Raw genomic sequence first — 27,597 nt, forward strand, 5'->3', positions numbered from 1 at the left:
GGCACTGCAGCCTGGGATAAAGGCAGGGTTTGTTTGCTTTTTGAATCTGAATCTCCATCTCTCAAAAGGACTAGTTCAGCCCTTTGAAGAGCACAGCAAGGCATTTAGGTAACATCCACTTGACAAACTTGCAGAGAAATGGTTAAGACTGAAAGAAACCAGCCATTTGAAAATATGCGTGTTCTGAAATACTTAATGTTACCCACTTCATAAAGAGAAATTCACTTGAGTATTAGATAGGTAAACACGCAGAATTTCAAACAGTCATTTCCAAGGAGTCACCCCTCTCCCCAAACATATGACATGATCAAAGTAGTATTTTCTTCATATCTGAAAAAACACTCCATAACAGAGATTTCAGAATAACTATATGTTCATAACATGTGCCTTGCTTTGTGTTACTGTTATTGTTATAACAGAAATCACTAGATGGCATGAGGACTCTCTAGCCACCTTCATGAACAGACTGTTTTTCAAGCCAAAACATGGAATTTGTTCTGTTGTACTAAAATAAATAAGTAATTCAGCAAGATTGACCATCAGCACAAATTTCAAGTGCTAATTGGGAATTCCAGCACTTCTGTCTCTCAAACCTCTGCCAGCATTTGAAACCCATATGTATGCCCAGGTTAGAAAACCCAACGTCATTCTCTTTGGAATCCATCTTCAGAGGTGACAAGTGTTAATATGACCATGTTCAGGTTTGTTGTTCTTCTCTGAGAGCAGAAGCTTCCAGCGTTCGACCTCTTGCACAACTTGCTAGGGATGATTTTCCCGCTACTGCTCTTTTTTCACTAAATAAAGAACAAGGTTTAAAACTAGCTATGGACTGCCTCATCTTCCTCTTCCTTAACCCCAACATACAAGATACAGCATAAATGTTGTTCTCCGACTCCATGAGAAGTGGAGACGTGCACTCAAAGACAGTCACTGAACCCAGTGCATCAGACCATGAGTGGGTGCTTTAACCACAGTCATATTGCTCTAATCTCAAATCATCACCTGATGATGAGAAATACCGGTACACACAGTGTATGATTTGTTCACTAGTCCATTATAGATAAGCCTGACAAGAAACCCAGTCATTATTTACTCTTGATTAGTTACAGACTGAAAAAATCTCAAAGCGACACGATATTGTGTCAAATTCTCACAGACCTTCAGACCTCACTCAGGTAGGCTTCCACAAACAAGAAGGTCTTCCAGAGAACTCTGGTGTAGCCCCTGCCCTCCCAATATAACATTTGCAGGTGCCATTTTACAGTATTACGCAGCTTGTAGGTAACACTTGCTGTAACAGCCAATATTCCTATTTAACATCAAATACAAAGAAATCTTAACATTCATACAGACCCCACAGAAGAAAACGAGAATGCTTTGTTAAGCTGTGCAGTTGTTGCTTGTACTGATGTCACTGTAGAAGAAGTCACAGCTGTAACTGTTTTTACCGTCCCTTGTCCTGTAAGTTACAAGAACAAGCATTACAAAAAAGAAAAAAAAGCACCTTGTCATCCAACTATGAGAAAAGGAAGTAGTTTGCAGAGGCAGTCTGTAATTTTATCAATTGGAAACAAAGCTTTTTTGCCACTTATACCAGGTCTGATATTTGTACAAGAAACATTCCTGCTACTGCTACAATATCAGAGAACGCATGAATTATTTCAAAGATTTAAGGCAATAACATATATCAGATTAGAGCAAAGACAGGTGTCATCATCTTGACAATAAAAGTTAAACAATAAAATCAAGAAATCCTTGGTAAAATCTCTCATCAACATATCAAAATACGTTTCAAATAAAAAGAAAGTGCTATCAAATTCAGGAGCTAACATTTTCAATAAATCAAAATTTAAGAAGCGTTTGCCAAGTCAAATAAAATTCCTAGCTATTTTTACTGCTTCTTACCCCTGGCTAAGAGGCAACCTACATCCATGGATTAAAGGCAGAAGACCAACAGAGATGGATTTCAGACATTTATGCAAGAGGCCTATAAAAGCATGTCCAATGCAAGCATTATTATCTAATATACATTAAAAATCAATTCCTTCTTTCCCTCAGTGTTTCCTCTTCCCCCATTTGCACTGAATGATGTAAACTGAGCATTCCTTTCCTTAGAAGCTTCTAAACTGTGTGTGACTGATGACAGTGTCTGAGCCGACTTTGAAGTTGGTCATACAGCTCAATGCTCAACAGACCCAGTACCTGAATTAGTTCATTTCAAGCTAGTTCAGGTACTTGTATAGTGCTGCATGTTTAAAGAGCAAACCAGCATGTTTAAAATATTTAAAAACAGCATGATTTTCATGTTTAAAAAACAAAACAGCAAAGATGGCTGCTTTTGATTTGCTGTCAAACCACAGTAGCCTTTGGTAAATATGCTTTCAACGTTTCTCGATAAGGGTTACACATTCCGAGTCCACTCTGAACAAGGAATTGTATCATTGAATTCTAGATGCAGGCACAGAGACAAAACACACACAAACCACCCTCCTGCTCCTCTGTACCTTGGTTTTTCAAATTGTCTCCCTCAAGATTGGCACAGCAGCCTCTCAGTGGAGGCAAATCTTTTTTCCTCAGTGTCTTCATTGCCTGGATTGTGCACCCTGACAGGTGGCAAGAGACATCCAGGCCTTATTTCCATCCACTAAAGACAACTTACCTGAGATTTTGTTGCCAGATGATGTTGGACCAGCTGTAGATGCCATAGGACAGGGTGCACACACAGAGGAAGGTGGAGTCTGTCCCTTAAGTGAGCTTGTTAGAGGTGTCTAAAAACACAATACCACTTCAGGTCAGTGCAGTCTGTCCATTAACAAAGGTCCTTCTAACATTGGTCTGGTCTTACAAGAGTCATGCAATGACTTAAGAACAAACTAGAGGGAGGTGGTTGAAGCACTTAGGACCTGTTATGTCTTGACGTTTAAATACAGGGTCAATACTCATCTTTTTCAAGAAGTCTCTTGCAGGGACCAGGTAGCCTCCGTGGGCAACAGCTCAATGATGCCAGGGGACAAAGACTGCTGCATGGTTTTTTGATGTGTGGACATAAAACCTAGCAGCTTGTCAACCAATAAGAAATGTTTTCAGTAGAATAACAGGATAGGTAAACTACTCTTTCCCTTGATTGCCTAGCAGTTTTTTGGTTTTTTTTTGTGAAATTTAGCTATTGCTACCTAATACAGTTTCCTTTGTTGTTAGTTGCAACCCTCGCTGCTGCAAGGCTGTGGCCATTAGAAAGCTGCAAGTCTTCAAAAGAGAGAAATGGCAAGACATAATAAAAGATATGCCTCACATCACACTGTTGAGGTCACAGGTAAATACATGGTTTGCCAAGAATGCAGGGCAAGCTGTGAAAAGAGATTTTTAGATGACCTGTTCACCAACAATTAAACCCCCAAAGTGTGCTGAGCATGCCCAGGTACAGTATTCCACAGGGAAAGGGTTCTATATCAAGATACCTGTTTAGCTTGATTTGTAGCAACAGTTGCCAAAACTTGGTGGACTGCCTGGGCTGCAGAGTGAGGTACAGATGATCTTAAAAAGAAAAATTAATATGTTAAGTGAATGATTAGTCTAAAAGAGGACTTCCATGCCTCTAAAAAAGCACAGCTTCCCGAAGTCTTGAACAACCGCTGCTGTTAAAGATTCCACACACAACTCCAAATGAACAAATCTGATTAGGGAATAAACCTCTTAAACGAATCAGCTGCATTTAACAAAGGCAGTCTGCAAATGTGTTTAAAGCTCTAGACTTAAATGATCAAGTCTTCTTCACACACTCTTGTCTCTGAAGAGAGTCAGGCCTTTCTATTTTACAGGGAGCTGATGAAAAATCAGCAGGTAAGGGGATTACAATTTTATGCCTAGTGGATAACAAATTTAAGAAGCCTCCTTTATAGTGTGGAACCCAGATGAGTACATGCAACTCTCAGAAATGCTGAGCAAGGAAACAAAGCTGGGGGTGGTGGGGAGAAGCACTTCACATCTTTGAAGTGTAGTATAAACATCAATGAAGTTATGGCAAGAACTGTGATAAAATTAACCTATATTCTACATTATAGGTTTGGGAATTTTGACCATGAAATAAATTGTACATCAGAGCCCACAGACAATTACTGCAGAATGGCAGCTACTTCTGGGGTGAAGCATCCTACCTACATGCTGTGGGCCATTAACACACCAAATCACTGTAACTTGGGAACAGCCGTCCAGTTTTCAGTTTTAGCATCTCAAGCCTGTGGCTCACCAAGTTCAGCAGCTTAAATGGCCGATACCAGAAGCTTTTGGAAACTTAAATTCAACACTGAGTGCATTGTCTTGGTGGCAAAGGCCAGCTTTTCCTTACCCTAGCAAGCTCTTTCCATCTTAACTCAGGCCAGGTGCTCCCTAAGGCAATAAAGAATCTCTATACTATAGAAACGGCTGAGGCTGCAAATCCCAGACAGTATGTGAATCTGGGCATCAAAACATGTATATCTCCTAAAGCACGAGGACTCCCAAACTGCATTTACTATTTGGTCAGCTACAGGCCAATTCACAGAAATTTCCTACTATATTCCAAAGGAAGGGGACACATGCATGAAACAGTAATTTTGCATAACTATTTGGTCTTGGATACGGTTTTGTGCCTTAATCAGCTTTACATTACTAGTAAGTCCTTCCTTCCAGCAATGAGCACTCTCTCTCTACATTGCATGGCCTGGATTTGCCCTCTGCCCAGAGCAAAAGTAAAGCAAACAAGGAGAACTTCAGATTAGCACTTTAGATTAGTCCACGTTGGGAAGGTGCAGCTGTAAATTTCAAGTTCATATGAAGCCTGAACAAAGAAGAAAACAACAGAAGATCTGTGAAATTCATGATAGGGTGGGACCTTTTCCCCAGAAAAGTCTCAAGATTACTTCACCCACCACTTCTCCAACAAGGCTATGAAAATGCTGGTTTTTACTTCAGTTGTGGAAAGAGGATTTTTTTTCCACTGAAAACTTTAAGTAAGTAACTGAACTGGGACCACCAACACACCTAGCCATAGGCCATTGAACAACTGATAACAACTGAAAAATCATTACTGCTTAACAACCCGAAGAGTGTGCTGTGGTGGCAAAAGAGAGCCAGGATATCTGAAGTAGCAAAAACTGATGAATTAACTTTGCTGGGTGAATGCTCTTTATTTTAGTGCTGAATCTGACTGGCAGGCATGGTTCATTTGGGTAGAATTTTTAGAGAGTACATTTTTATGAGGTCAGCTATAAAGTAAGACTGTAAAAAGCCTTCAAGATATCAAGCTAGCTGGTGCTCTACAAGTTAGAGAGATCAATCAATACTGCAAGTCTAAAACTACTTGAAAGAAAGACAGGTCTTTAACTACAGTTCAAGTGAAAACCAAATCTCAGATATGTATCGCTCACTCATGTCCTTGGCTATGTACAGCCAGTACTGGTTACGTTTCTCATCATAGTTTTGATGAAAGAAAGGGTGGAGAACTCTTCCCGGTCATAACACTGCTTTTAGCAAAATTTCTCAAGCAGAGTTGTTTGCAAATCTTACTTTCAAAAGAAAGAGGTTCCCCCTTTCAGTTTATCACTTTTAGGAGAAAATAAAAATAGTAAAAAGCTCCCAAACTGTTTCCCAATTAAAATGCAGAAGAAATCATGAAATAAATTTCACAGTCAGCAGTTGAGTACCACCACTCTAAGACTCTGTTCCCTTTTTGAAAAGCTGCATCAAAGGAATTTCACCTTTTTTCTTTGACAGTGAAGAGTATACACACATGTATGAAAACCAGAAGTGATGCAACAACAGAAGTTGTTCCAGGAGCTGCATGTATAGCCCACAGTTACATGGATAAAACACTTGCAACTCCATGTGGACTTATAATCAGATGTACGTGGTGCGTCTATCCTGCTTTATGCAGTAAGCCCAACTTTGCTCAGACTTTTCAGTAGTGCCCTTGCCTCCCCAGCCCAGAAATGGCCATGCATTATCTTGGTCTTAAGCAATAGCAGAAACTTCAAGCAAAGACAGTTTCAAGGTCGTTATGACGACAGGGAAAAGGACTAGTTCTGTGGCTGGTGACAGAGCCTGGTGATAAGACAGAAATCTCTGGAATGAGCTGAGCTGGCTGTTGTCTGTAGGAGGCAGAGAAGTAGGAAAGCCAAGTGTTACAGCTAACTCATGAGAAATTTTAACAAATTCAATATTAAATACCAGAAGACAACATTCATAATTTACTCATGAGGAAGACAGCCTTGCAGCTCTGTATTTTCCCAAATACAGAGCCCCTGCTGACACCCAACCCTTCAGGCAAAATTCTGGTATCAAAAAATTTGAGACAAGTTTCCAGAAAAGCCAGAGCACAGTTCTCCCTCCCTCCCTCCCTCGGCAGGTCAATCTGGGTACAGACAGAAGAGGCATAACTCCACAGAAGGTTTTCTCTGTAATGGATGACAAAGTAGAAGGAACAGCTTAAGGCCACAGACCACACTCAGCGACAGAGGGGTACAGTTCCCTCACAGAAAGAGGCAGAACAGAGGTAGCGACTGGAGAGATACCAGATCCAAAGTACATATTAGCAGTAAAACCACTGGATCCCAAAAGGAGATGATGCACTAAAATGCATTTCACAGGCTAATGGAGAAGGAGGTTAATACTGGTCTTATTGTTTGTTCAGGACAAGCCATTAGCAAATCCTTGAATGACCTGGAAAGAAAATATTTCTTCCTTTCATTCCACAAACCCAATACTCTTCGCTAAATGCATCCACTTTAGGTCTTACATAGTTAAGACTATGTAAAGTACTCCTACTGCTCCCCACCGGCAGATGTGCTCTATTGCAAGTGCTATCGAAGGCTACCATGAAGAAAGGGAGCACTCACTCACCCTATTACCGCAGAGACAGCTGGAGTCAATGAACCAGTCTTGAGTTCTCGCACATTCACCACCTGAGGAACGTTTTTCAGAGTTGATTCAGTCAAGGAGGTACTTACAGCTTTAAGGAAAAAAAAAAAAGGGGGGGGGGAAAAAAAAAAAAATTATCTCCATATTAAGCATTTAATTCAATATGGTGCCTATGAGTATCTCCAGAAGAAATCCATCCAAGTTCCTAAAAGGTATGTGGTGTAACTGGCCCAAAACATTTGGTATCTCAGCCTTCAGTAAGGACACCAAAGCAACGGACAGCTTTCTATATAGTTGGTACATTTTTCGTTGCTGGCTGACCAAATCTAATTATTCTTACAAACTTTCCCCTACCTACATTGTAACATCTTAGGTTGACAGAAATGACCTGTGTATTTACACCCTAGCCTCTGCCAGAATTCATGTCACTAGCCCACTTTCTGCATTTATGCTCTCTTTGGGCAAAGAAAATAAACTAATCCAATTCCTCTACCAGTAATGGAATTTTGTTTCTTTTCTGCACTGATGCTGCAGTACTGGGGAAGCACCAAGAAATGCCTAAAACCAAACAAGGAAAGCTTAAATTGGGGAACCTTTCTCCTGTCAACTCAACACCTTACAAGCAGATCCAAGGCTTAACTCAACAGTTCACCTTTAACTTTTCAATATTAAAATTGTTTTACAATTCAGATCTTTAATTGCATAGCTAATAGTGAAGTTATTAATATAGGCCAGTGACACCCTTTCCCTGCTCTCCAAGAGTTTCTTGCACACAGATCAATAGCCATGCCAGGATCTCCTAAGAGTCATCAACATTTCTGCCACTGCACAGATGAGAAGGGGTACAAAGAAACCTGAGGTGGGAGTTTCTCAGGCATTTTGTACTAGTAGCTTACAGGAAGAAGGAAGACAAAGAAACACGGGATAGCTCTGAGATGGAACAAATACAGATCTGCGTCACATTTTGTTTGATTATCTTCTCCTTTGAGAGCACTAAATTCCTGTGAAAGACACATTCAACTGCTCAGAGGTCACTTGGGCAATTAGCCATCCTTTTACCTGGGGACTGGTTAGCCATCTGCCTCCGCAGAGCTGCAGCAGCAGCTGCTTGTGGTGCTGGAACAGTGACAGTGGGAGCAGGGGCCCCATGTTTCACAGTCTTTGTTGCAAGCATTGTACTGTCTGCCCCTTGTGGTATGATTCTGTTTGAAGACGTAGGCACTGAAAAACAAATGAACAAAAACATTACACTTCACTATATCTCTACAAATCATGGAGACTTGAAAGCCTTTGCTGAACTATAGTTCCTCTAAGTACACAACTTCCTTCTGACAAGACTGATGTGCAGGCCTTTTAAACAATCCACACAATCGGTCCCTGGCAGTTTCTGTATATCCCAATGAATTTAGCAAGTAAGTCCCAATAGCTGTCATTTCAATGCATTAGATGACTTTCAGTTTGCTCTTACAGACACTTCTGCTGACACCTTATTTTTCTCGCTGGCTACAGAGATAAAATAACCTCTCTCACACAAGGAAAACTGAATGTATGCAAACATAGTTCTTACTGTGACTCAGTGGGCTCAGAACTCCTAACCTTGGCCACACCAACCAAATGCAGTAGTACTTCAGTTTCCTGGTCTTTGGGCATTATTTTAAGAAATAATGGCATATACTTAAGGCAAATTACTGAAGGAAGACAATGCTACCTATGGACAATACTATCTGAAAGAAACAGGCCATCAAAAAAACAGTCAGTGAGTCAAGATATTTTAGTGCTTTTAGCTCCAGTTCATGAGGTTACAACGCCACTCCGCTAACCGCTTCTGGAAACTAGGCAATGTAAATCACCATGCTGCAATCTCATTTCTCCAAGACGTGAAGCACTGGCAATGGATACAGTAGTTAAAGATACCAACAAGAACATATGCAGAATAGGAGATACATTGCAAAAAAAACAACTCACGCAAAGCACCCAGGGACAGGTGCTGCTTCCCAAAGGACGGAGACTGAGCCATCAAACCAGGCTGGATAGAGGGAGTACGGACCACAGGAGCATGACGAGGGACTTGGACTGGAGCAGCCTCTTCTTCCTGGTCCACTGCCTGTGAATCATCATTCTCCAGCGACTGGGAAACTGAGGATGTTGAACTGACTTCATCCAAATCTTCATAGTATCTTGTGGACAAGAAAGCAGATCGGGACAAACTTGCTGCAATATCAGAAAAAAATGACATGTGCATATTAAGTTGAGGGAACCATCCAGCCTAACAGACAAGACAGAGACACCCTGTTTTAGGATGCTCTTCTACTAGCTTGTTTTAATCCTGCATTGACAGGATTTGACTTCTTAACTGCCAGGAAAGGCAGCCTTCAACAAGATGGTAACTGAGGAAAATTCTTATTGAGAGCAATGAGGAAACAGGAAATGAGAAGTAGGGGTTGAGATGTGAGAAGCCAAAAGGTAACTTCAGGACTGATTCCCACAGCAGGTAAGTCATCCTCCTGGAAAGCATTTCAGACTTCTACAGTAACTAAAATTTTACCTGGAGCTGTAGACCGAATTGGTGGAGTTTTCCTCTTTGCTAGGAAATTCCTCAACTGTGCCTGTTTCACGGGGGATAATTTAGCTGGAAAACCGAAGACAGTTATTACTTTACAATAAAAAAAAAAAAAAAAGTAATTCACATTTATGGTGTGAATGTCAGGAAGAAAGAATAAATTACCAGGTACTTTAGGCAGAGGCTTGGCATGTGATTCCAAGGTAGTTTTCATCAAGGCATTGCGCAGACTTTCAAGGTCACTGTCAAAACTGGGACAAGGCAGAACAATGAAAAACCATGATCAGCAGAAAGAAACCAACCAAATCAGGAACAAAAGGGGGCCAAAGGAACCACTAGAACCATTGGCTCATCTGGAAGAACAATTGACTCCTCTAGATACTGTCCTATTTAAAACACATGCATCTTGAATTATTTTGGAAACTCTAAGAGCCATTCACTTCTTCCCCTGAATTCAGGCAACCAGCAGTACCTCAGCCTCGAGGCTCTATTATCCTGTTTACTATAAAAATGTAGCTTTTAGGGGAAACTTCTGAGAATCATTGAACAGCGTGCCACAGAATATAACCAATGAGCTTCTGTAGTACCTGGGCATAGTTTAGTATCATTTTTAGGACTTCCTGTCCTCCCATACCACATCCACAAAACATCATTCTTTGGAGGATGCACCCTTGCACATTACTGGGGGCAAGAGTAAAGGAGTGTCAACACCACTCAGGAACTCATGTTTCACATACCTTTGAGCACTGCTAAGAGAAGATGTATCACTGGGAACACTCCACTGAGATGTCTGATTATACAGTCGGAGCTGCTGCAGGCTGTTCACAAGCTGATTTAGTCTCTTCCTCTGCTGATTGATTATTTCCCGGTTATTAGCCAGGGTGTTAAACAAAGTCTCTCGCTCGGGAACTATCAGACGCCTTAAGACATCAGATCAAGAGGCAGGGGTAAGGACCATTCTACGTATCTGGGCACAAGCAGGCATGCATACACAAAGTAGTTTAGTGATTCTAGCTACTTAAACACCATGAGGTCAAACATGGTTTGGTTTGAACACCAAAGCAGTTCAGTTCACCTCAAATGCATATTTCTCCTTTGGATATGCTGCAAGTTTATTCATTTAGCTCATTTACTTCAAGATGCTTTATTTATTTATTCAAGATGCTTTATTTACTAGAATAGATGCTCCATTTATTAGCTACCACCAATGGATGCATTTGGTTTCTACAAAGCTTATTTTATAGGTTTTTTTCCTATAAGCACTATTTACCCTGTACACAGAGATGCAGCAAGCCTGTAACATGTACGAAGCCAAAGAGTCTGAGCCTACAGCTCCCATTAGGTGTCTTAGTCAAGCTTTATTCCTAGACCCCTTGAAAATTATCATACTGTTAAATAGAAAAAGGCTTTTATCTGTTGATTAGAGACTAATGCCTGATTCACTGACATGTTACTTACAGTTGTTCTGTATTCCAATTTCAGTTACTTACTTCTGCTTTCTCTTCTGTTCCAGGTGCCGATCCCACTCCAAATCCAGAACATCATTCACATCCTGAACAGCAAACTTCACATACTGGTGCAAGCGTCGAATTTCCTACCATGCAAAATAAAGTCAGCTTTTAATTCACTTCAGAAATCTCAGTTTCATTTGGAGAAGCTGAAGACCCTTTGGGCTCATTCAGTCCAAGCCATACGGCACTTCCCCATATTTCTGCCTGGAAAGTTTTATCAGCACAACAGAACCCCCAACATACTGAAAATCTACTTATCAATCAACGGGTACCCACAGGGCTTGGCTTGGACATTTTATCCCAGCTCTCAACTAGAAATAATACTTTCTATAATGTTTGCAAAACATTGCCAGGTCTTTACAGAAAGAGTTTTTACAAACATCAGGCATTATACAAAACAAACCTTATTTCAAATCTTATTTCCAGAACATGAGTCATTTGTTCCCATTTTACAATGTTGAAACTTCTAACAATTATAGGTGATCAAAGCTTTGCAGGCTATTCACATGGCTCTAGGATACCAGCGTTCACAGACTATGATTCATGAATGCATTCACAAATACTCACAACTCCCACATTAAGGCAAGGAATTAACTTGATTTTTATAGGTAGGAAAGAAAAAAAAAAAAAAAAAGCACAGAGAGAGTAAAGTGACTTATCCACGACCACATAGTTGCACAACTGGCACAACTAAGCCAGAGATCTCTGGCTACAAGCCCTGCTCCCTAAACAAACCCAGCGTTCAGTCTCACTGTTGTCATCCCTCCAGCCTGTCATGGCATGAACATGTCTTGAACTCCGATCTCGTAAAATGGAAATGGAAACTGCAGTCGGTTTCAGTTCATCTCAACAGAATGCTCACTTAAATACAATGATGAAGCAGCCAAGTAGCACAGCTTGGGAAAAATTCCACTGCAACCGTTTTCAAGATACAGTATGAAATTCCAACATGACGTACCCAACCAGAAACCAAACCCCAGTCCTACTGTGGGCTTTGTGTTACACACTACCAAGCACAGGTTTCCTCTCTCCAGCAACTATGAGCATTATATAGCAACAACTCTCTGGACAGCAAATCAATATGGCTGGACATCAGAAAAGCTTCAGGATCTTTAAAACTTCATTGAAAACTAATACACAAAGTTGAATAAGTGAGCTTTTCTCACCCAGGAGAATGGGGATGATGTAGACTGAACAAAATTTAAGAGTCAGACTAGAACTGTCTTTCTTGTAAACTTTCAGAAAGTTGACCTGAAAGCTTTCTCCCCACATTCCAAGCCACTTCTACTTCTCTCCCACTCTGTTATTCTTTCCTCATGATCCTCTCTCTAGATCAGTGAAACAAGCATTTCGAGATTACCATCTCTCTGAAGCCACAAGCATAAGCTTGAAATGTCAGAGACGTATTGGACATCAAAGCAGGCATACAATTAGGAGAGTGAATCAATCTACAGAATCCAGGTGAAGATTAGCAATCAGACCTAAAAGAAATTACTTCATGCCAGCTGATTTCTAGTAACTGTCTGTGTGCATGCTGCTGATACCTACTCTGACAAAGATGACATTCAATTACATCTTCGGCCTGCTAGTCGAACTTCTTGAGGGGAACTTATCGGTTTATAAAAGACCAAGTATCATTTGTAGGGCACATTCACTCTATTTTGCTTAGGGTTAAATAGCCCTCATCACCAGAGCTGTAACAAAAAGAGTGGTTCACCCTTAGTTGCTTTCATGTCTTTGAAAGCCTCTTTATGTACTGATGGTTATCTTCCTTTGTGCCCCAGCTTTTAGAATATCATTTAGCTTTATGCTCCACCATCCACAAAATTAACCACACAATTCTGTAAGTCATAATAAATCATCAAGTTGTTCCATAAGGCACTTGCTGGAGATAAAAATAATTCCAAGAACTCTTCTATAAAGTGTTGGGAAAAAGAAAAAAAAGTTCTTTTAACTGAAATCCCCGAGCAAACACTACAGGCTGAGAAGGAACGGGATGTCAAGAGTCACATTTCAAGCTTAGAATATATTTGGATCTCGGGTAAACTACTTCCCTTCAGCAGGAGTTTTGAATCATCACTGCAAATGGCAACAACACAGAGGAGCTTTAGGAGGGAATTTTCAGCATGTCTTGCAAACTCATAGAAAACAAAGCTCATCCCACTTTTACTAGACTACGTTGAAACAGCAAATACCTAGGGCAGAACAAAACTGCTGGGCACTTGCACACGCAAGCCTCAGTTTTATTTTATTTAAAACTTTAGATTAGAAGTTAGGTGACATGCTTCATACCTGAAGCTGTGCTTCACTCTTGGGATCCAAAGGTTTCTTATAGAGCAAGTGTAAATACCCCGAGCTATGATTCCGTTCATTCTGTTCTCTAGCCTCTTCTACCCCTGCAAATCCCTCCAGCAAAGTTGTCTTCAGAATACTAATATCCCCGTGAAGTGACTGCAAATAGAAACAAAACAGATGGGATGAGGTTCAAAGTGACATTTTTTCATTGCCATCTCTAGCACAGGGGCTTCTGCAAGTGTCTGCCTGAACGCACAAATACAAATGTCACCCCTACATTAAAGCTGCATAGTCAGATGTTCCATCTACATCAGTTCAGCTTTAGCAGGTTAAGTAGGAACATCAGGTGAGGAACAGTCATTGCTGAGGAATGAAACAGTTTGAAGATACTCTGCTCACCTCTGTTGTCTCTTTAATTTCCAAGAGGAAGGTGTGAAGATCATCTGACTCCGTTCGCAACATCTTCATTTCCTCTGGAGTACCAACTTGGAAACAGGCTTTGGAAGTCCGGGCCTTCAGTTCCTCCATCTCCTTTTGAAAATGCGCAATCTACAAAGTCAAGCGGAAGTGCAGCCAGTGAAACACAGTGGAGTCTGGAACAAATGTTGCAGCTCTTGGATAATGTTTCTACTACACCATAAACACCTGTCACTTTGCAACTAAAGCAGAAAATTCTTCTTCAACGTTAACAGGAAAGAATACTCAATTCTTTCAGCACAGCAACTGAAATTAAAGATGACTGAACAGGACACACAAACAGCAATTACAAACTAGGCTGATTATCCTGGGAAAAATTTCCATTCTGACTCCTAAAATACTGACAGACACCATCACAACATAGGTGAACTGAAAATAAGTGTCTGTGTACCTATAGGTGGTCTTACAGCTTCTAAAATTAAGAAAACTGCTTGAAAATCTCACCTCCTCTCTGATTCCTGCTATGACAGGGTCTGAATCCTTCCACTGGTGGGACTGTTTCTCTAAAGCTGTGCTGGGGAGTGCTGATTTGCCCTGAAAAAAACCCAACCCAAAATAAAAAAAAAAAAACACAACAATATTAGGGATATATCCTTAGCAACAGGGAGCTTAGAATATCAAAAAAGGCCTGCTGTTAGAAACTCCATCCAGACACCAGTCACCAGGGAGACAATTGTCATAAACATAAATACTAGTTCCACAGTAAATTAAGACTGGTATGTGCATGTTTGAAGTAGGAGAGCGGACTACCTGGAGATATGTGGCTAAAGCTTTATGAAGGCAAAGGAAATCTTTGTGTGCTGCTCTGTATTACTGCTTAGATTTTAATATCCAACAAACTTGGTGTCTCTCTTAATACACGGTCAAGGTATCTCTTGACCACTTATTAGCTAGCAAAGCTGTGAAACCTCATTTCCAGAAAAACAGGAACAACTCTGATTATGACAATATACATCAAAACACAGGTCTCTATAGAGACATGCACAGAACAGTTTTAGTCTCTCAGATTTGCTACTATTTTAATATCAAAAGCTAGCTAATTCTTTGACCTAAGAACAGTCATTCAGTCCAATGAGTTCTAATCAACTCATGGGCCATGTAAAACATTCACCCTCTAAAGAATCCACTCAAGTTCCCATTACCTGAGTAGAGCTTGGCTTTGCTGCAGACGGGGTGATTTTGGCTGTCTTCTGTAGTAAAGAAGCTGAAGGTATATTTTGAGCAGGACGTGCCACTGGAATTTAAAAAGAGGAACGGTAATTTATGAACTTATACAAAGCTTGAGAAAACAGGTTGTGATTAGATACAACCATAATCACCGCTGTCAAATCCAAAAGCAATAGTGGTATGGGCCCCAGTGCAAGAATGTTCCCTAAGTGCTGTTTTACTCCCATCCAACTTCTCTGCTAATGGTAACAACTGTCACTCTCCAATATCTGGCTGCACCACTCCTGAAGGACCTCAGGACCCGCAGTCACAAGATCATTTGAGAGATGGAATATTATTCTGCTAACGAATAAGTGCTATCTAATTCAAACTCATTTGTGACCACTTTGAACTCTAGTCACTCCAGATGCAAGATAAGGCACTGATTTGTGTGACTGCCCAGAAACTTTCATAATCAGAGCTGTATTACAGAGCACTGAAAATGCCAGAACTTCTGGATGAACTTAAGAAGCTAAATATATTCATTTCACGTATGGCTCTCTGGGGAACAAAGTGCACAAATGGAAAAACTTCTCAGTTTCAGCACTAAAGTCCATCACATCATGATGGTGGGCAAACCAGGAGGCCTGCTGCATCAGTAAAAGCAGCAGGAAAAACAAGAAAGAAAGAAGCCAAACGAAGCTCATTATGTCCTAAAACTTTTAGAACATTGTTTATAATGCATTATTCCCAACAATATGCATCAGACTCCTACCTGCGGCAGGCACAGGTGTCGAAGCCTTCAGTGGTGTGGTAAGAGAGGCTGCGAGGGGCGTGGACTGGCTCAGAGGACCTCCAGAAGCAGTTTTTGAAGCGGTTGAGAATGAAAACATTGTGGAAGTGCATTGACCACTGCTGCTAGTGGGAGAAGAAGTATCTACAGCAGTGAACCTGCAACAGAAAGCAGAACATCTTTCAGCTCTGAACTGGTCCTGGCTGTTTCCCTCCATCCAAAATGAAGCACTAAGTTCCAATGAATTAGCATCCTCTGGGATCAGCAACAACTCAAGCTCCCGATACAAAATTACAAGTGTAGCTTCTGGAGATAGTGGGAAGGAGCCATTCAGGATCATTTCTGAATATGTGGAACCACAAAGACTGCTACCATAGACCCACCCAGCAAGCAAAAGCCAAATGCCAGCAGAAAGTACTACCCTGCTTCAAAATGCACCTCATCATTTTGCACCAACTATAGCAAATCTGAGCTGCCCTTCAGCGTCATCCTTGCAGCAAGGCTCAAACAGAAATTCTGCAAGAAAATATGAATTTCTATTCATCTGCAAACTCAGCTCCTCAAAGCAGCCAATTTAAATATTCAGGCAATTCACAAGCGTATCATTTGCTTTATACACAAAATATAAAATTTAAAGAGCCATAAGAGCTACCATCAGATCCTGGTGTAGTAAAGATTTTTCTAATTAAAAAAGAATCATTTGAACCATCAGAAATTTTTTATGATGCATTTACATGAAAATTGCTCTCCACAGAAAGTAGCTCCAATTAACACAGCTCTGTCTTTTAAACAATTCTTTCTAAAAACAGAGAGCAAGTCTCAGGAGTTGGAGGGAAAAGTAGGTATATGAAATCTGAGAACACTCATCACTCAAATCCATTTTGCATAGTTTCTAATCAATATTAGATTTCTTTCAGTTGGCATGAACAAGCTTTGAAGATTTCAGATCCTGTGTTCAGTGACCAAGCACCCATTTAAGAAGATAACCAAAAGGTCCGGCACCTTTTCCACTGAACACAGGAGTGGAAAAGAAATCCATCAGCTACGGATACAGCTTCCTCTCAGCTCTGTGACTTACTCTTTAGGTTGGGGGTAAAGAACCTTCAACAAACAGTCAAAGAAACTTGTACTATCACCGCCACACTAAACCAGTCCCAGACAAAGGATTTCAAATCCCAGTGCTCCCCAAGAGTCTTTAACCATGATTTGCATCAAACCAAGGCATGGAATTACTGTTTGAAGCCTACGAAGCAAAGATATGAAAAAACTAGGTCTCTGGCAATTTGGCAGATTATCAGTCTAATTTTTGACATCATCGCTTGACTAATATTTTGCCCTTGAACATAACCTCTAGCATGGGAAGCACTGAGCGTTTTCACAGCCAAGACAGCTATGTCTGAGATAAAGAGAGGCTTCCTCAGTGCTTTCTTGGGAGCCTGGGGAGCTGTCAGGGCAAAAAGCTAGAAACCATCTTCAGAACTACCATACATTGTCCATGCCTGGAGCAATTTTACAAGTATCCAGCCACTGCATTAACTACTGTATCTATTTACTTCTCATTGAGGTTCACTTTGACTGAAGAAGCTGAAGGGACAAAAGATGACTTCTGTGCAACAGGTGTTGTGGAGAGTGGTGGCCCAGGTGAGCTGTCTGCAGCTGGTTTGAAGTTCATGGATCCAAACGAAAAGGAGGTGGCAGTAGCTGTAGCGGTGCCTGCAGAAGGAGCAGGAGTCATGGATGCCTTGGGAGAAGCAGCGGAGAAAGAGAACGTTGCTGCTCCAGTCAGACTGGGAGCGAGGGCTTGCGTGGAGGCATCAGTGGCAAAGGGGTAAGATGGAGGATCACTGCCTGTAGAGCCAGGCATCTTCACAGTCGAAGGCATAAAGGAAAAAGCAGCAGCTCCACCCACTGCAGGAGACTGACTTGAGGCAGGCGCACTAGGAGCAACACCTGGTACTGTGTCAGGCTTTAAAGAAGTTGGGGGAGTGGTTGGCGTTGTGGCAGTACTTCCTGCGGAAAGACAAATGGGGAAGAAAGAGACTCATTTGGCTGCACTGAATAATGGCAGAAGATATTGCAAGGCCAAATGCTATTTGATGGGGACAGTTCAGCACTATCTTGCTCACTGGACAGACAGTACAGTGAGGAAGAGAGATGGCAGAGCCGGGCTTCCAGTCCCCAAACCTAGTAAGTGATACAGAAACTGCACAAAGTCCAAGCCACGATCAATACTACAGTCTGTCTAGATTAATGTTGTCTGGAATTTCCTGTGAAAAGGCTTCACCTTTCTCCATTGATTTTGATGAGGTTCCTGCCATCTCAAATAAAACAGGCTGTCAGCACACAAGTCAGCCAGTGCTGCAGAGAGGCAGGCTGCCAAACAAAAGCATTCTGTTTGGGGAAGGAGAAGCAAATTTGGAGTTAGGGAAGAAAATGGTGGGTTTCCAATTATTATTGCATGCATGCAGACAAAAGAATCAACTTACCTGTCTACCCCAGTATAGGAAACTGCCTACTTCACACTGCATATGGCAACACATACTTAACTCAGATAAAACTACTACTCTTCACCTGCTAACACAATTTTCACAGTGCTGCAGAAAGCTATTGTTTAAATAAGCTTTTGCGGCAGCCAAACACCTTAGTTCCTATCATGGCCTCCTGTGGCAAAACATATGGAGGAAAACCATCACCTCTCTGCAGCATCCAGACCATGCTCTGGGTCTGCACAGTGCTTGATTCTTGTTGCCAAGCAGAGCCTGCAGTTACTGCTGCAGTTGCAGTCATACATCCCAAACTCGGGCAAAGGGCCTCCTAGAATTGCTTTGGCCCTGTTACCCAAAGGTTGATTGCACAGTAGAGTCTAAGTGCACAGTCTGCAAAGTGCTTGAGATGAATAGGACTAGATAATTTCATACTGATGAGCAAAATACAAAGAACAGTCCTGGGAGCACAAAACACCCAAGAACTGCTCCCCATTATCATCATAAAGAAAAACTAACTACCAAACTTACAGACGAAGATGACAAAGATCCACAAATACAAGTGTTTCCCTAACGCACCAGAGCACTTACCTGCTGACTTTGGAACTCTCTCCCCTACTAACAGCAATGGCTCTGGGGTCACAATAAGCGATCTGACCCCTGGGTTTTGATTGATCATGTAAAACGGACAGAGCACACCATCCGTAGAGAGCAAGATCAGAACTGGAGCTGGAGCAAGGGTCTTCTCATCACCTGCCAGAGACCACATATGTAAGTCTTGCAGCAAAAGTTTCCTGTTCTGTTCCTACTGGCATTGGCACCTTCATGTGACTTGCTTAGCACAATTATTTCTTACATTTCTCCCTTCTTCCTTTCACTTGCATCTTTGCTCCCTTGCTTCTCCATGAATGCCCAATTCTCCTTTTTTCCTTCTTTAGTCCTTCCTATTCCTGACTTCACGTTTCATAAATTCACAGATGAAGGGTTATTTTGACAATCACATGTCATGTCCCAAATCACAAAGCCCAACTTTCACCTGTGAGTTCCTGTGCCAAGCCTTTTCATATTTTGAAGCAGTCCTTTTTCTTCACCCATACTCTGCTCCTTCCTTCAAACCTCTATGCCTTTGAGCAATCCCCACATTCCATTGGGTCCTGTCACATCATTAACATTCACTTATATAAAGTATGAAAGAGAATTGCTAGATAGAAAGCTTTTTAACTTTAAAGAAAGCCAACATCAAACAAACATCCTGATGATCTGAACCTCTGATATAAAATACTTGCGTTTTGTGCAGCTGCAGCTTTGAGCCTAGAGTCTGCTTCAGTTCAAATACTCTCAGCACAGTTAAAGGCCCCAAACCACTCCCTGTATTTCTAAAAAGATTTCTATAATGGTTTAACTGTGCTTAATTAAACAAACAAACAAAAGCAACAAATCTAGGATGCAGGAAAAATGTGCTATAATCACAGTGCTTTGTTTGTCAGGCAGTGCAGTGGATGGCTATGTTTCTCTACCTATTGGTTCTTCAGGAAAAGCATGCTAGGGAAGGGCAGTTTCCACATCGGAACAAGCTCCAGGACAAATGAGGTTTCTTTACAATCCAAACTTGCTGTGAACTGTAAAGCCAATTAATGTGCAGCCAAAACTGAGCTGATTGCACTCTGTGAGAACACAGACAATGTGCTAGCAAAAAGCTTCTCCAAAAATCTTTCTAAAAAGTCTAAGGCAGCACAACCTGGGCTTTAAAAAAATCTGTCCCAACAGATTCCTTAATCCAATAACTGTATAGATTAACAGAGAAAAGGCTTTAGATTCAATGTGGCATTCAACTACAAAGTTTGACCTCAATTCCCTACTGTAGGTTTTCATTCAGGTAAAGTTCTCAGTTAATCGGCACCCTCCTGTGCTCTTCAGGAACTCTTGACTGCAGTACCTTCCACTCTGCCTGAAGGCATCTCTATTTCAATCTGTCTCTGGGTTTTGAGAGAGAGTTTTCAGAATTCACTAAGGTACAACACAATAGCTCAGATGTATCTCCAGCTTCAGCCTCTGACAAGGTGCTTTGAAGAGCCTTCAGGCAGCACAGAAGGTACAGCAATAATGCAACTGGCTAGATGTAGAGCACAGCAGGGTTCAGTCAGTACAGGCCCTGTGCTTTAATGCAGAATTAAAATCTACGCATTCACCTCAATAATCTTTGCTTTTTCTGGCTTTGAAACTAACCCCCTTTTCCTTTAGATCAGTGCAAATGTACTTCATACAAAACAGTTCCGCCAAACGACGTAAGCTACAAGAATAAAGAAAACCTCCCAGGCAGTCTGAAATCCCTGGTGTTAGAACATGACTCCTTTAAACTCACTATTATCCTGGCTCTGTGAAACATAGACATAACTCAGGTGCTGTTAGTGTAGTATCCCAGGCTGCTGAAAGTTTTGACGAAGAATCGTATTTAAAACTTTGCCATTTGAATCCTTACACAGAAGCAAGCCCACATGTGCTATGGGCTTAGTATAAAGAGGCAGGATGTGTGTCGGCCTCCCTTTCAGAATGATCTCCCAGAACCCTGTGCACCAGGCTGCCCCTCAAAAATATCTCTATTATTGGACTATTCCACAAAAAAAGACTAACAAGACTTACTGATTGGGATAGGCATGTTACTGGTGTAGTCTACAGCAACACCAACAGGCAGAGTGTCATCACTCTTATCTGTCACAGGAAGTTCTGCTCTGCTGGAGTCCTCCAAAACCCATGATTCCCAGTTCTGCAAAAAGTTAGATTATTATTTTGAGTACTGCTTTCCTGTGATCAGCCTTCTTCAGAACTCTAGCCTACTACAGTTGAAAGATAAGACTGCAAAAAAGCTAGACAAGCATCTACTTGAATTTGTCAAATTAACAAATGCCAGAAGTATCAGGGCCCATTACAGATTTGTGTGTGATTTCTCACACATCATTGCATGTCAGGGTTAAGGTCAGACAGTTTTAATGTTTAACTTCAATTGATGAGCTCACACGAATCACTTTATTACAGTGAGCTTGACCAAATTTTGAGACTGCCAAGTGAACCATGAAAGGTAGACCTCTAGTACTTGGTTCACAACATACTGTGTTTCTGTTTACCCTTTCTCTTTTGTGTCACTACGCACAAATGCAACAGGAACAAAAATATTACCTGATCCCCTTGCCTGGCAAGAATGCTGACTTCTGTGGAAGCTGCTGAAGCTGCCAGAACCAGATCCCTGTAAGCATGGACACAAATAGGTTAAAACCAACATGACAATCCACAGCAAGGTCCCCAGCTCCACAATTCATTATCATCTAGACAAATTCATAACTAGGAATACAGTTGTAACAATATAAAACTGACCTTTCCTCCCAAGATGAGGGAAATATGACTGGCTACATCACTACAGAACTTTTTAGAACTTTTTTTTTTTTTCTTTAAAACTAGTCATCAGGGGCTGAATCCCCTTGCCAACCAATGATCTGACAGACACTGTAGCATCATAAATAATGATGGTTCAGGTCAGGTAGTTGAAAAGTTAGGAACAGCTTCTTCACATAGATACACAATTAAGCAAGACAAAAGGTCATGCTTTACCCAACCTATGACTTACAATCTCAAGGGAAATGGTTATGACAGATTTTAAACAATCTTATGTACCTGCATGAAATCATGTGAATTCTCACCAGACAAACGAGTGTGCTGGCATGGAGATAAAGTGCGCAAGAGAAATGAGCTGTGCTTTCACAAAGCATTTTCAAAATACCAATTCCATTTCATTTCTCTCATATTCAGGTATTATATAGTTTACAAAAAAGGAGTAACACAATATATGCAGAGAAACACTGACCACTCAGACATGCATAACAAGGGAAAGACCTTGCCATGATTCCTGCCACTCACCATTCCTCAACATAGTTGAGGAAGTAATGATGCTGTCTCTCCGTGCAGCTCCCGTAACAAGGCTCCATGAAATTCACAAACTTCTCTGGTCGCTTCTCTTCCTTTTTCTGTAAGACCAACATTATTAATCTACCTTCCAATGACTGCATCAGGGTACACCAATAATTGCCACATACTTCAAGAGAGAACAGGCATCGCGAGACCACTTGAAAAACAAAGAAAAAAGCAAACAAACCAAAACCCTCCTCCAAAAGATAAAGGAACAATAAAGTAGTTACCAGGGAATTTAGATCTCACACTCCCCCCCCAGCAATGAATAACCTGATACTAAATAAGAGCATATCATCAGGCCCCAAAATCTCCTTAACCTAAACAAAAAAACACACATACACACACACAAAAAGTATCAGGACTCTACATCAGCTAAGGTTTTCTTCCCAAGTGTTTACTTCAGAGGCCAGAAGTCTTCATGTCACAATTTGATCTCAGCAGAGAACAGGTTACTGACCGGTTTTCAGTTGGATACTACTTCCTCCACTCAATCCCCCAACCCCAAAACCATGACTGACAGTAGTACCAAACTCGAATTCTACATGATGCCAATGTCAGCATTAAAAGCAACTTGCCATTGCAATAAACAAGTCAAACACAAGCAACAAACACTTCTGTCATTGTGACTTGCTGGCACTTACAGGCAATATGGCTATGACCACTTCTGGAGGTGTTTCCAGTGTCCCATCAGCTGCTGCATATACAATAGTAAAGACATATGTGCCAATCCACAGTACATCCAAAACTGAAAGAGAAGGAAACAAGTTATCTCAGGCAGAAACACTTCAGAATGATACTTTCTTGTATATCGATTTTAACTGTGCACAGCACACAAAAGTAAAAGAAAAAAAACAAATAAGGAATCACTAACTTCTAAACTACCAAGATAAAGAACTTCAATGATCTGGCTACAGAACATCAATCTTATTAGGGGGAAAAACTATTTGATCCCAGAAATTTCCAAAACAAACCAAAAGAATGTATTTGATTTGCTTGACAATACCACAGGCGAGACAACACCAGCATTTCCAAACATGGATGATATTTTGGCATATCCAAATGAAGTGTTTCTGCTTTTCTAAACTTACTGCTTTGACATTTTATTGAAGAGTCAAAATGATGAGATGAAACTTACATGAAATATGAGAATAGGATTTATATCCAGAAATCTTCATGCTAAAGGGAGATTACTTGTGACAGTACTGTCTATCACATCAGCAAGCAAAAAATAGCTTTTAAAATGCATATTTAAAACATTCTAGAAATAGACAAGGACTCTGGCCGACTGGTAATTTTTCTACACAACCCAGAGATAAAGCACATAATTATTTTTTTTCCAAATATTTAAAAATCACAGTGTAATTACATAACCAGTGCAGTATACAGCTTCTGGAACTAAAAACAACATGAGGAGGAACGAGTAAAAATATTTTAAAAGAAAGAAAGCAAAAAAAGAAATGAAAAGACGTACCTTTAACAGGATTGTCGGAGTCATAGAAAGGAGGACAAGGGATTACTTTCTTCTCCTGCAGATTCTGCAAATAAAACTACTCTTAAGCACAAAGAAAAAGCCAACAAACAAAGCCAATTGCAAGTTTTGCAGAAAGCCCAGAGAACCGGATTAGAGCAACTCACCCACTCTTTAATATTCACCATGTGCCACCCTGAAATCATGACTTTTCAGGGGCAGGTGCAAACCTTAAACTAAACCCAACATTGGTCTAAGACACTCTTAATATTACTGAAGTGCTTGGGCAGCTTCACATGGCTCACACCATGTGCCACCTGACCAAATTCTGTAGCTTGCAATGCAAAGAAAATAAAGCATATTGCAAACTAGTGAACAGACATAAGGCCTTACTAGCAACAATACTTACAGGCAGATATTGCACCACGGTGCCATTTTGCTTCCCTACAGCCAGTTGCTTTCCCTTTGGGCTCCAACACACTAAGCAAAAAAGAGAATTTCATTAGCACTAAGGAACTGGAGAGTTACAAGGCCCCACAAAAGCAGGACCAATACATTAAAACTGCAGTTTTTTCCCCCTGCAAAAAACTATGAATCCGAATTAAACAAACAGGGAGTCATCCAGTCACAGAGAAAACAAGACTGCAAGATCAAAAACCAGCAGATGATGACTCTTATTTGCGTGCTGCCTTGAAGATGACAGTCAAGCCTCAGACAGTACAAACCACAGGTGGGCACATCTGACTAATTCACAAGATGCAGCTCCTCCAATCAACTGGGAAAGAGCAGTTACACTGCAACACATTTTCCAAGTCTTAGGGAGTTTAAATCCTCCCTTTTTGTAAAGAATTTTTTTTAAGAAACATCCTCCCCAGACAAATAGCCTGTCTTTTTACACCTATCAATCCACTTCTATTCTTCAGTGTCTGACATTCTGTATGCTATCCGAGGCTGCCACTCACCAGATGTAACAGCTACAGAGGAAGGCAGTGTGGCATACACTTTCACAGAGTCCGTGACCTGCAGGACAGAGATGCTGCCATCGGACAGGCAGATGGCCACCATGGTGGGACTAGCGGGGTTCCACTTCAGGTCATTGACCATTGCTGCACTTCCTGAGTCCTTGGCCAGTTTGTGATACGCAAATGCACGTTTCTGCTGCTTTGCCTTTTGGGAAAGACAAATACATGAGACAGTCAAAACTGATTACAAAATCAAGCTCTCCCAAAGTCATAATCCCAAGCATTTTTGACCTTCCTATAAATTAATGACTGATGAAAATAAGCAGATTTTGAGTTTACTGAACAAATCCTTTACAAGACACCTCCCACAGAGAAACACAAAATCCCACCCAAGGTATGCCTCTCCTCCTGCTGTAACTTGAAAAACAAACCAAAACACTTTTCATGTGCTTTACCTGGTTTAAGAACGTGCGGACATCAAAAAAGCCAATGAAGGAACCGATCTCACTGGATATCATACAGACGGACAGCGTGAGATTATCACAGCTTAGAGCCAGGTGCTGTACAGGAAACTTCATGGGAACTAAGGTACTCTGAACATTTTCCACTTAAAAAAGGAAAGGAAGATAAAATGAAGGGGACAAATTTAAATACCAAGAACTGTTCTTGTAAAGCAATACTGTTAGAACAATTTTATGCAAAAATCACCAGTCCTATTAACAGCAGCTGTCAAAGCTAACATGTAGAAAAACTGAGTGAAAGCAAACCCCTTCATCTCTACCAATACAGTCTCAAGAGTTGCCAAATGCCTAAGAAAAGAAGATTCCACTTTCCTTTCTCAGTAACCTGGAGGAAAAATAGGTGGACAGAGTTTTTGTTTTACCTATGTATGCAAATGAATACCCTGGGTGGTACAGTTACTAAGGACAAGGGGAGAATGAAAACCATTTTGCACTTTGGTGTATTTTGCACTTAAGTGGTAGAACAGTGATTGCTTCCTCTCTTGCAGGACAGTCATTTAGTCATTGTGGACAACTCAGTGCGAGAACTCTGTCCCTCCGCTCACACACATCTCTGATACGTACAACTGGCTACTAAGACACTGTGTGGCTGCAAGGAAAGGGGTGCATTCTCGGGTAGGAAAAGTCAACCTCACTGTATGGCACTGAACATAGGTGGCCAAACCTGAAAGACACGTGAACAGGAGCTAGCACAGAACATCCTGGTGACATGTTCCCAACAACTGTACTTCATTTCAGCTAGCGGTACAGCAAATATTATTCCTGCCTTCTCATACAAGAAAACACAGTAATTTCAAATGCACGAAAGAGCATGACAAGGACTGTATCAGAAGCCAAGAGCTCTATATCATAAAAATGCATATAAAGCTGCGTCTGCAAAGACCATGAGACATAAGGATGCCTTACCAATTTTATTGGGATCTTCTCCCAGCTGGTTTTGCATGAGAAGATTTCTAGTGTGAAAGATCTGCAGGCTGCTTCCTCCACCAGCAAAGACCAGCCCGTATTTGTTAGACACTGCAAGGAGACTAGAGCGCTCTTTGGGAAGATCATCCGGAGCATCAAAGATGCGGACCTTCTTCAGCGCTCTGAACTGAAAATCCTGTTGTAAGAGAGTTGGGAAGTAGCTGTACATATGCTGGCAAAGAGGAATAGTTTACTTCAGTTTCTCTAAGACAGTAAGTTGAAAAGCCTCTCCACGAGAGCTGTGAAACACCTGCCAAGGCAGAGCCCCCACCCACATCGTCACTGGCCATCCCATCACATTTTCTGTCTCTTCTAAGAAAGACTGAGATCACACCACATTTTTTCCATTGGCTGAACCTCTTTTCTACACAGCAGCCTATGTTCATAAAACCTGCGGGAGTTCAATCTGTCTGGGACACATAACCCTCTCAGACACATACCAAAACTGGCCAATCCATAGGAAAGACAAAAAGAAAGAGAAGGGTCAAAGCAGAAATACAACATCATTAAAACTTGTTGCTGTAAACCTACAAAGCACACATCTGCTTAGATGCATCTTGGTTTGCTACTGTAATTTATGACACACAGAACAGATACAGTTATTCCTTTCACCCACCATCAGGAATGACTCTGTATAATCAGACTTATTTTTTGCATTCCTTTCTCTCATAATTTACATTGTCCTTTTGTAAAAGGAGGAAGAGAATAGCAGAGTGAGAGATTAAAAAACGTCCAAAAACACAAACTGAATTAAGAAACAGCAGTTACACTATTACCATGCAAAACCTGAGGTTCCCCTTAGGAGTGAGTCTCTCTTCCCAAGGTGCCAACTGTTGAACAGAGCACTGGATCTAATGCCAGCAACTCAAATTAAGCACCGGAATTTTGTTTCCAAATTATTGCCAAAGCACTGAGTAAGTACATTCCTGCAACCTGAGGAAGCTGCAGGAACTCAGAAGCTTCTGCAAAGCAAACAGCCTAACTCCCTTGTTTTTGAAGGTGCCTGAGCAGAAAGCAGCTGCACAAAGATCCACGTGGTCTTCAGGAATCTGTCCCGCCAAGTCCCTGCTTATACAGCCTCACAGTAACACTCCGGGAGACACAGTGATGGGCTAGGGTGGCACCACACTGTAAGACTCCAGTTTACACTGTCCCACAGCAGACAACCACACATGCTGTTCCCAAAAGCAGGACGTTCCCAGCGCAAGGCATGCTGACAGGAGGCCTTAGAAACACACCACTCCTCTCCCAAAATAAGGTTCCTCCAACTCTCACATTCTGCCTCTCCTCCCCCAGGCATTACCAGGACCCCTCTCCACCAGAGGCCATGCCAGCCCCTCCCTCTTCCACTCCACACCCTTGCACCAGACCCTGCTGAAAACTCCTCAAGCGCTTCACAAACCCTGCAAGGATGCCTCAAAAGGCCCCCGCCATGACCCGAGCCAACACCCCCCACCCCCCACCGGCCTGTCAGCCCCACGGCCCAAGCCAAGTCCCTCCCACGGCCTATCACCCCTCACAGCCCAAGCCAAGCCCTCCCCAAGCCCCTTTCCCCTCACGG

At 41.5% G+C, this 27,597-nt stretch overlaps 1 protein-coding gene across 3 annotated transcripts in view; it reads right to left on the reverse strand.

Annotated features, from left to right (window-relative positions):
• The window catches only part of NUP214 (nucleoporin 214kDa), a 45,283-nt gene that overhangs the window by 17,511 nt on the left and 175 nt on the right, over nt 1-27,597 (reverse strand). For all 3 annotated transcript variants that reach the window (XM_010570901.1, XM_010570900.1, XM_010570899.1), the window contains exons 2-27: nt 25,977-26,172; nt 25,005-25,156; nt 24,550-24,754; nt 23,997-24,067; nt 23,591-23,654; nt 22,761-22,864; nt 22,069-22,175; nt 21,334-21,400; nt 20,800-20,923; nt 18,751-18,912; nt 17,230-17,686; nt 15,659-15,834; nt 14,880-14,971; nt 14,182-14,271; nt 13,660-13,809; nt 13,258-13,416; nt 10,945-11,048; nt 10,192-10,374; nt 9,620-9,705; nt 9,440-9,523; nt 8,860-9,105; nt 7,954-8,115; nt 6,877-6,985; nt 3,459-3,534; nt 2,660-2,768; nt 1,354-1,459 (exon numbers count right to left, since the gene is read on the reverse strand). In XM_010570901.1, the coding sequence (XP_010569203.1) occupies nt 1,354-1,459; nt 2,660-2,768; nt 3,459-3,534; nt 6,877-6,985; nt 7,954-8,115; nt 8,860-9,105; nt 9,440-9,523; nt 9,620-9,705; nt 10,192-10,374; nt 10,945-11,048; nt 13,258-13,416; nt 13,660-13,809; nt 14,182-14,271; nt 14,880-14,971; nt 15,659-15,834; nt 17,230-17,686; nt 18,751-18,912; nt 20,800-20,923; nt 21,334-21,400; nt 22,069-22,175; nt 22,761-22,864; nt 23,591-23,654; nt 23,997-24,067; nt 24,550-24,754; nt 25,005-25,156; nt 25,977-26,172 (3,641 nt within the window). The remainder of the gene's footprint in view (nt 1-1,353; nt 1,460-2,659; nt 2,769-3,458; nt 3,535-6,876; nt 6,986-7,953; nt 8,116-8,859; nt 9,106-9,439; nt 9,524-9,619; nt 9,706-10,191; nt 10,375-10,944; nt 11,049-13,257; nt 13,417-13,659; nt 13,810-14,181; nt 14,272-14,879; nt 14,972-15,658; nt 15,835-17,229; nt 17,687-18,750; nt 18,913-20,799; nt 20,924-21,333; nt 21,401-22,068; nt 22,176-22,760; nt 22,865-23,590; nt 23,655-23,996; nt 24,068-24,549; nt 24,755-25,004; nt 25,157-25,976; nt 26,173-27,597) is intronic.

The sequence above is a fragment of the Haliaeetus leucocephalus genome, unplaced genomic scaffold (assembly GCF_000737465.1).
Source record: "Haliaeetus leucocephalus isolate CR32 unplaced genomic scaffold, Haliaeetus_leucocephalus-4.0 Scaffold306, whole genome shotgun sequence".
NCBI lineage: Eukaryota > Metazoa > Chordata > Aves > Accipitriformes > Accipitridae > Haliaeetus > Haliaeetus leucocephalus.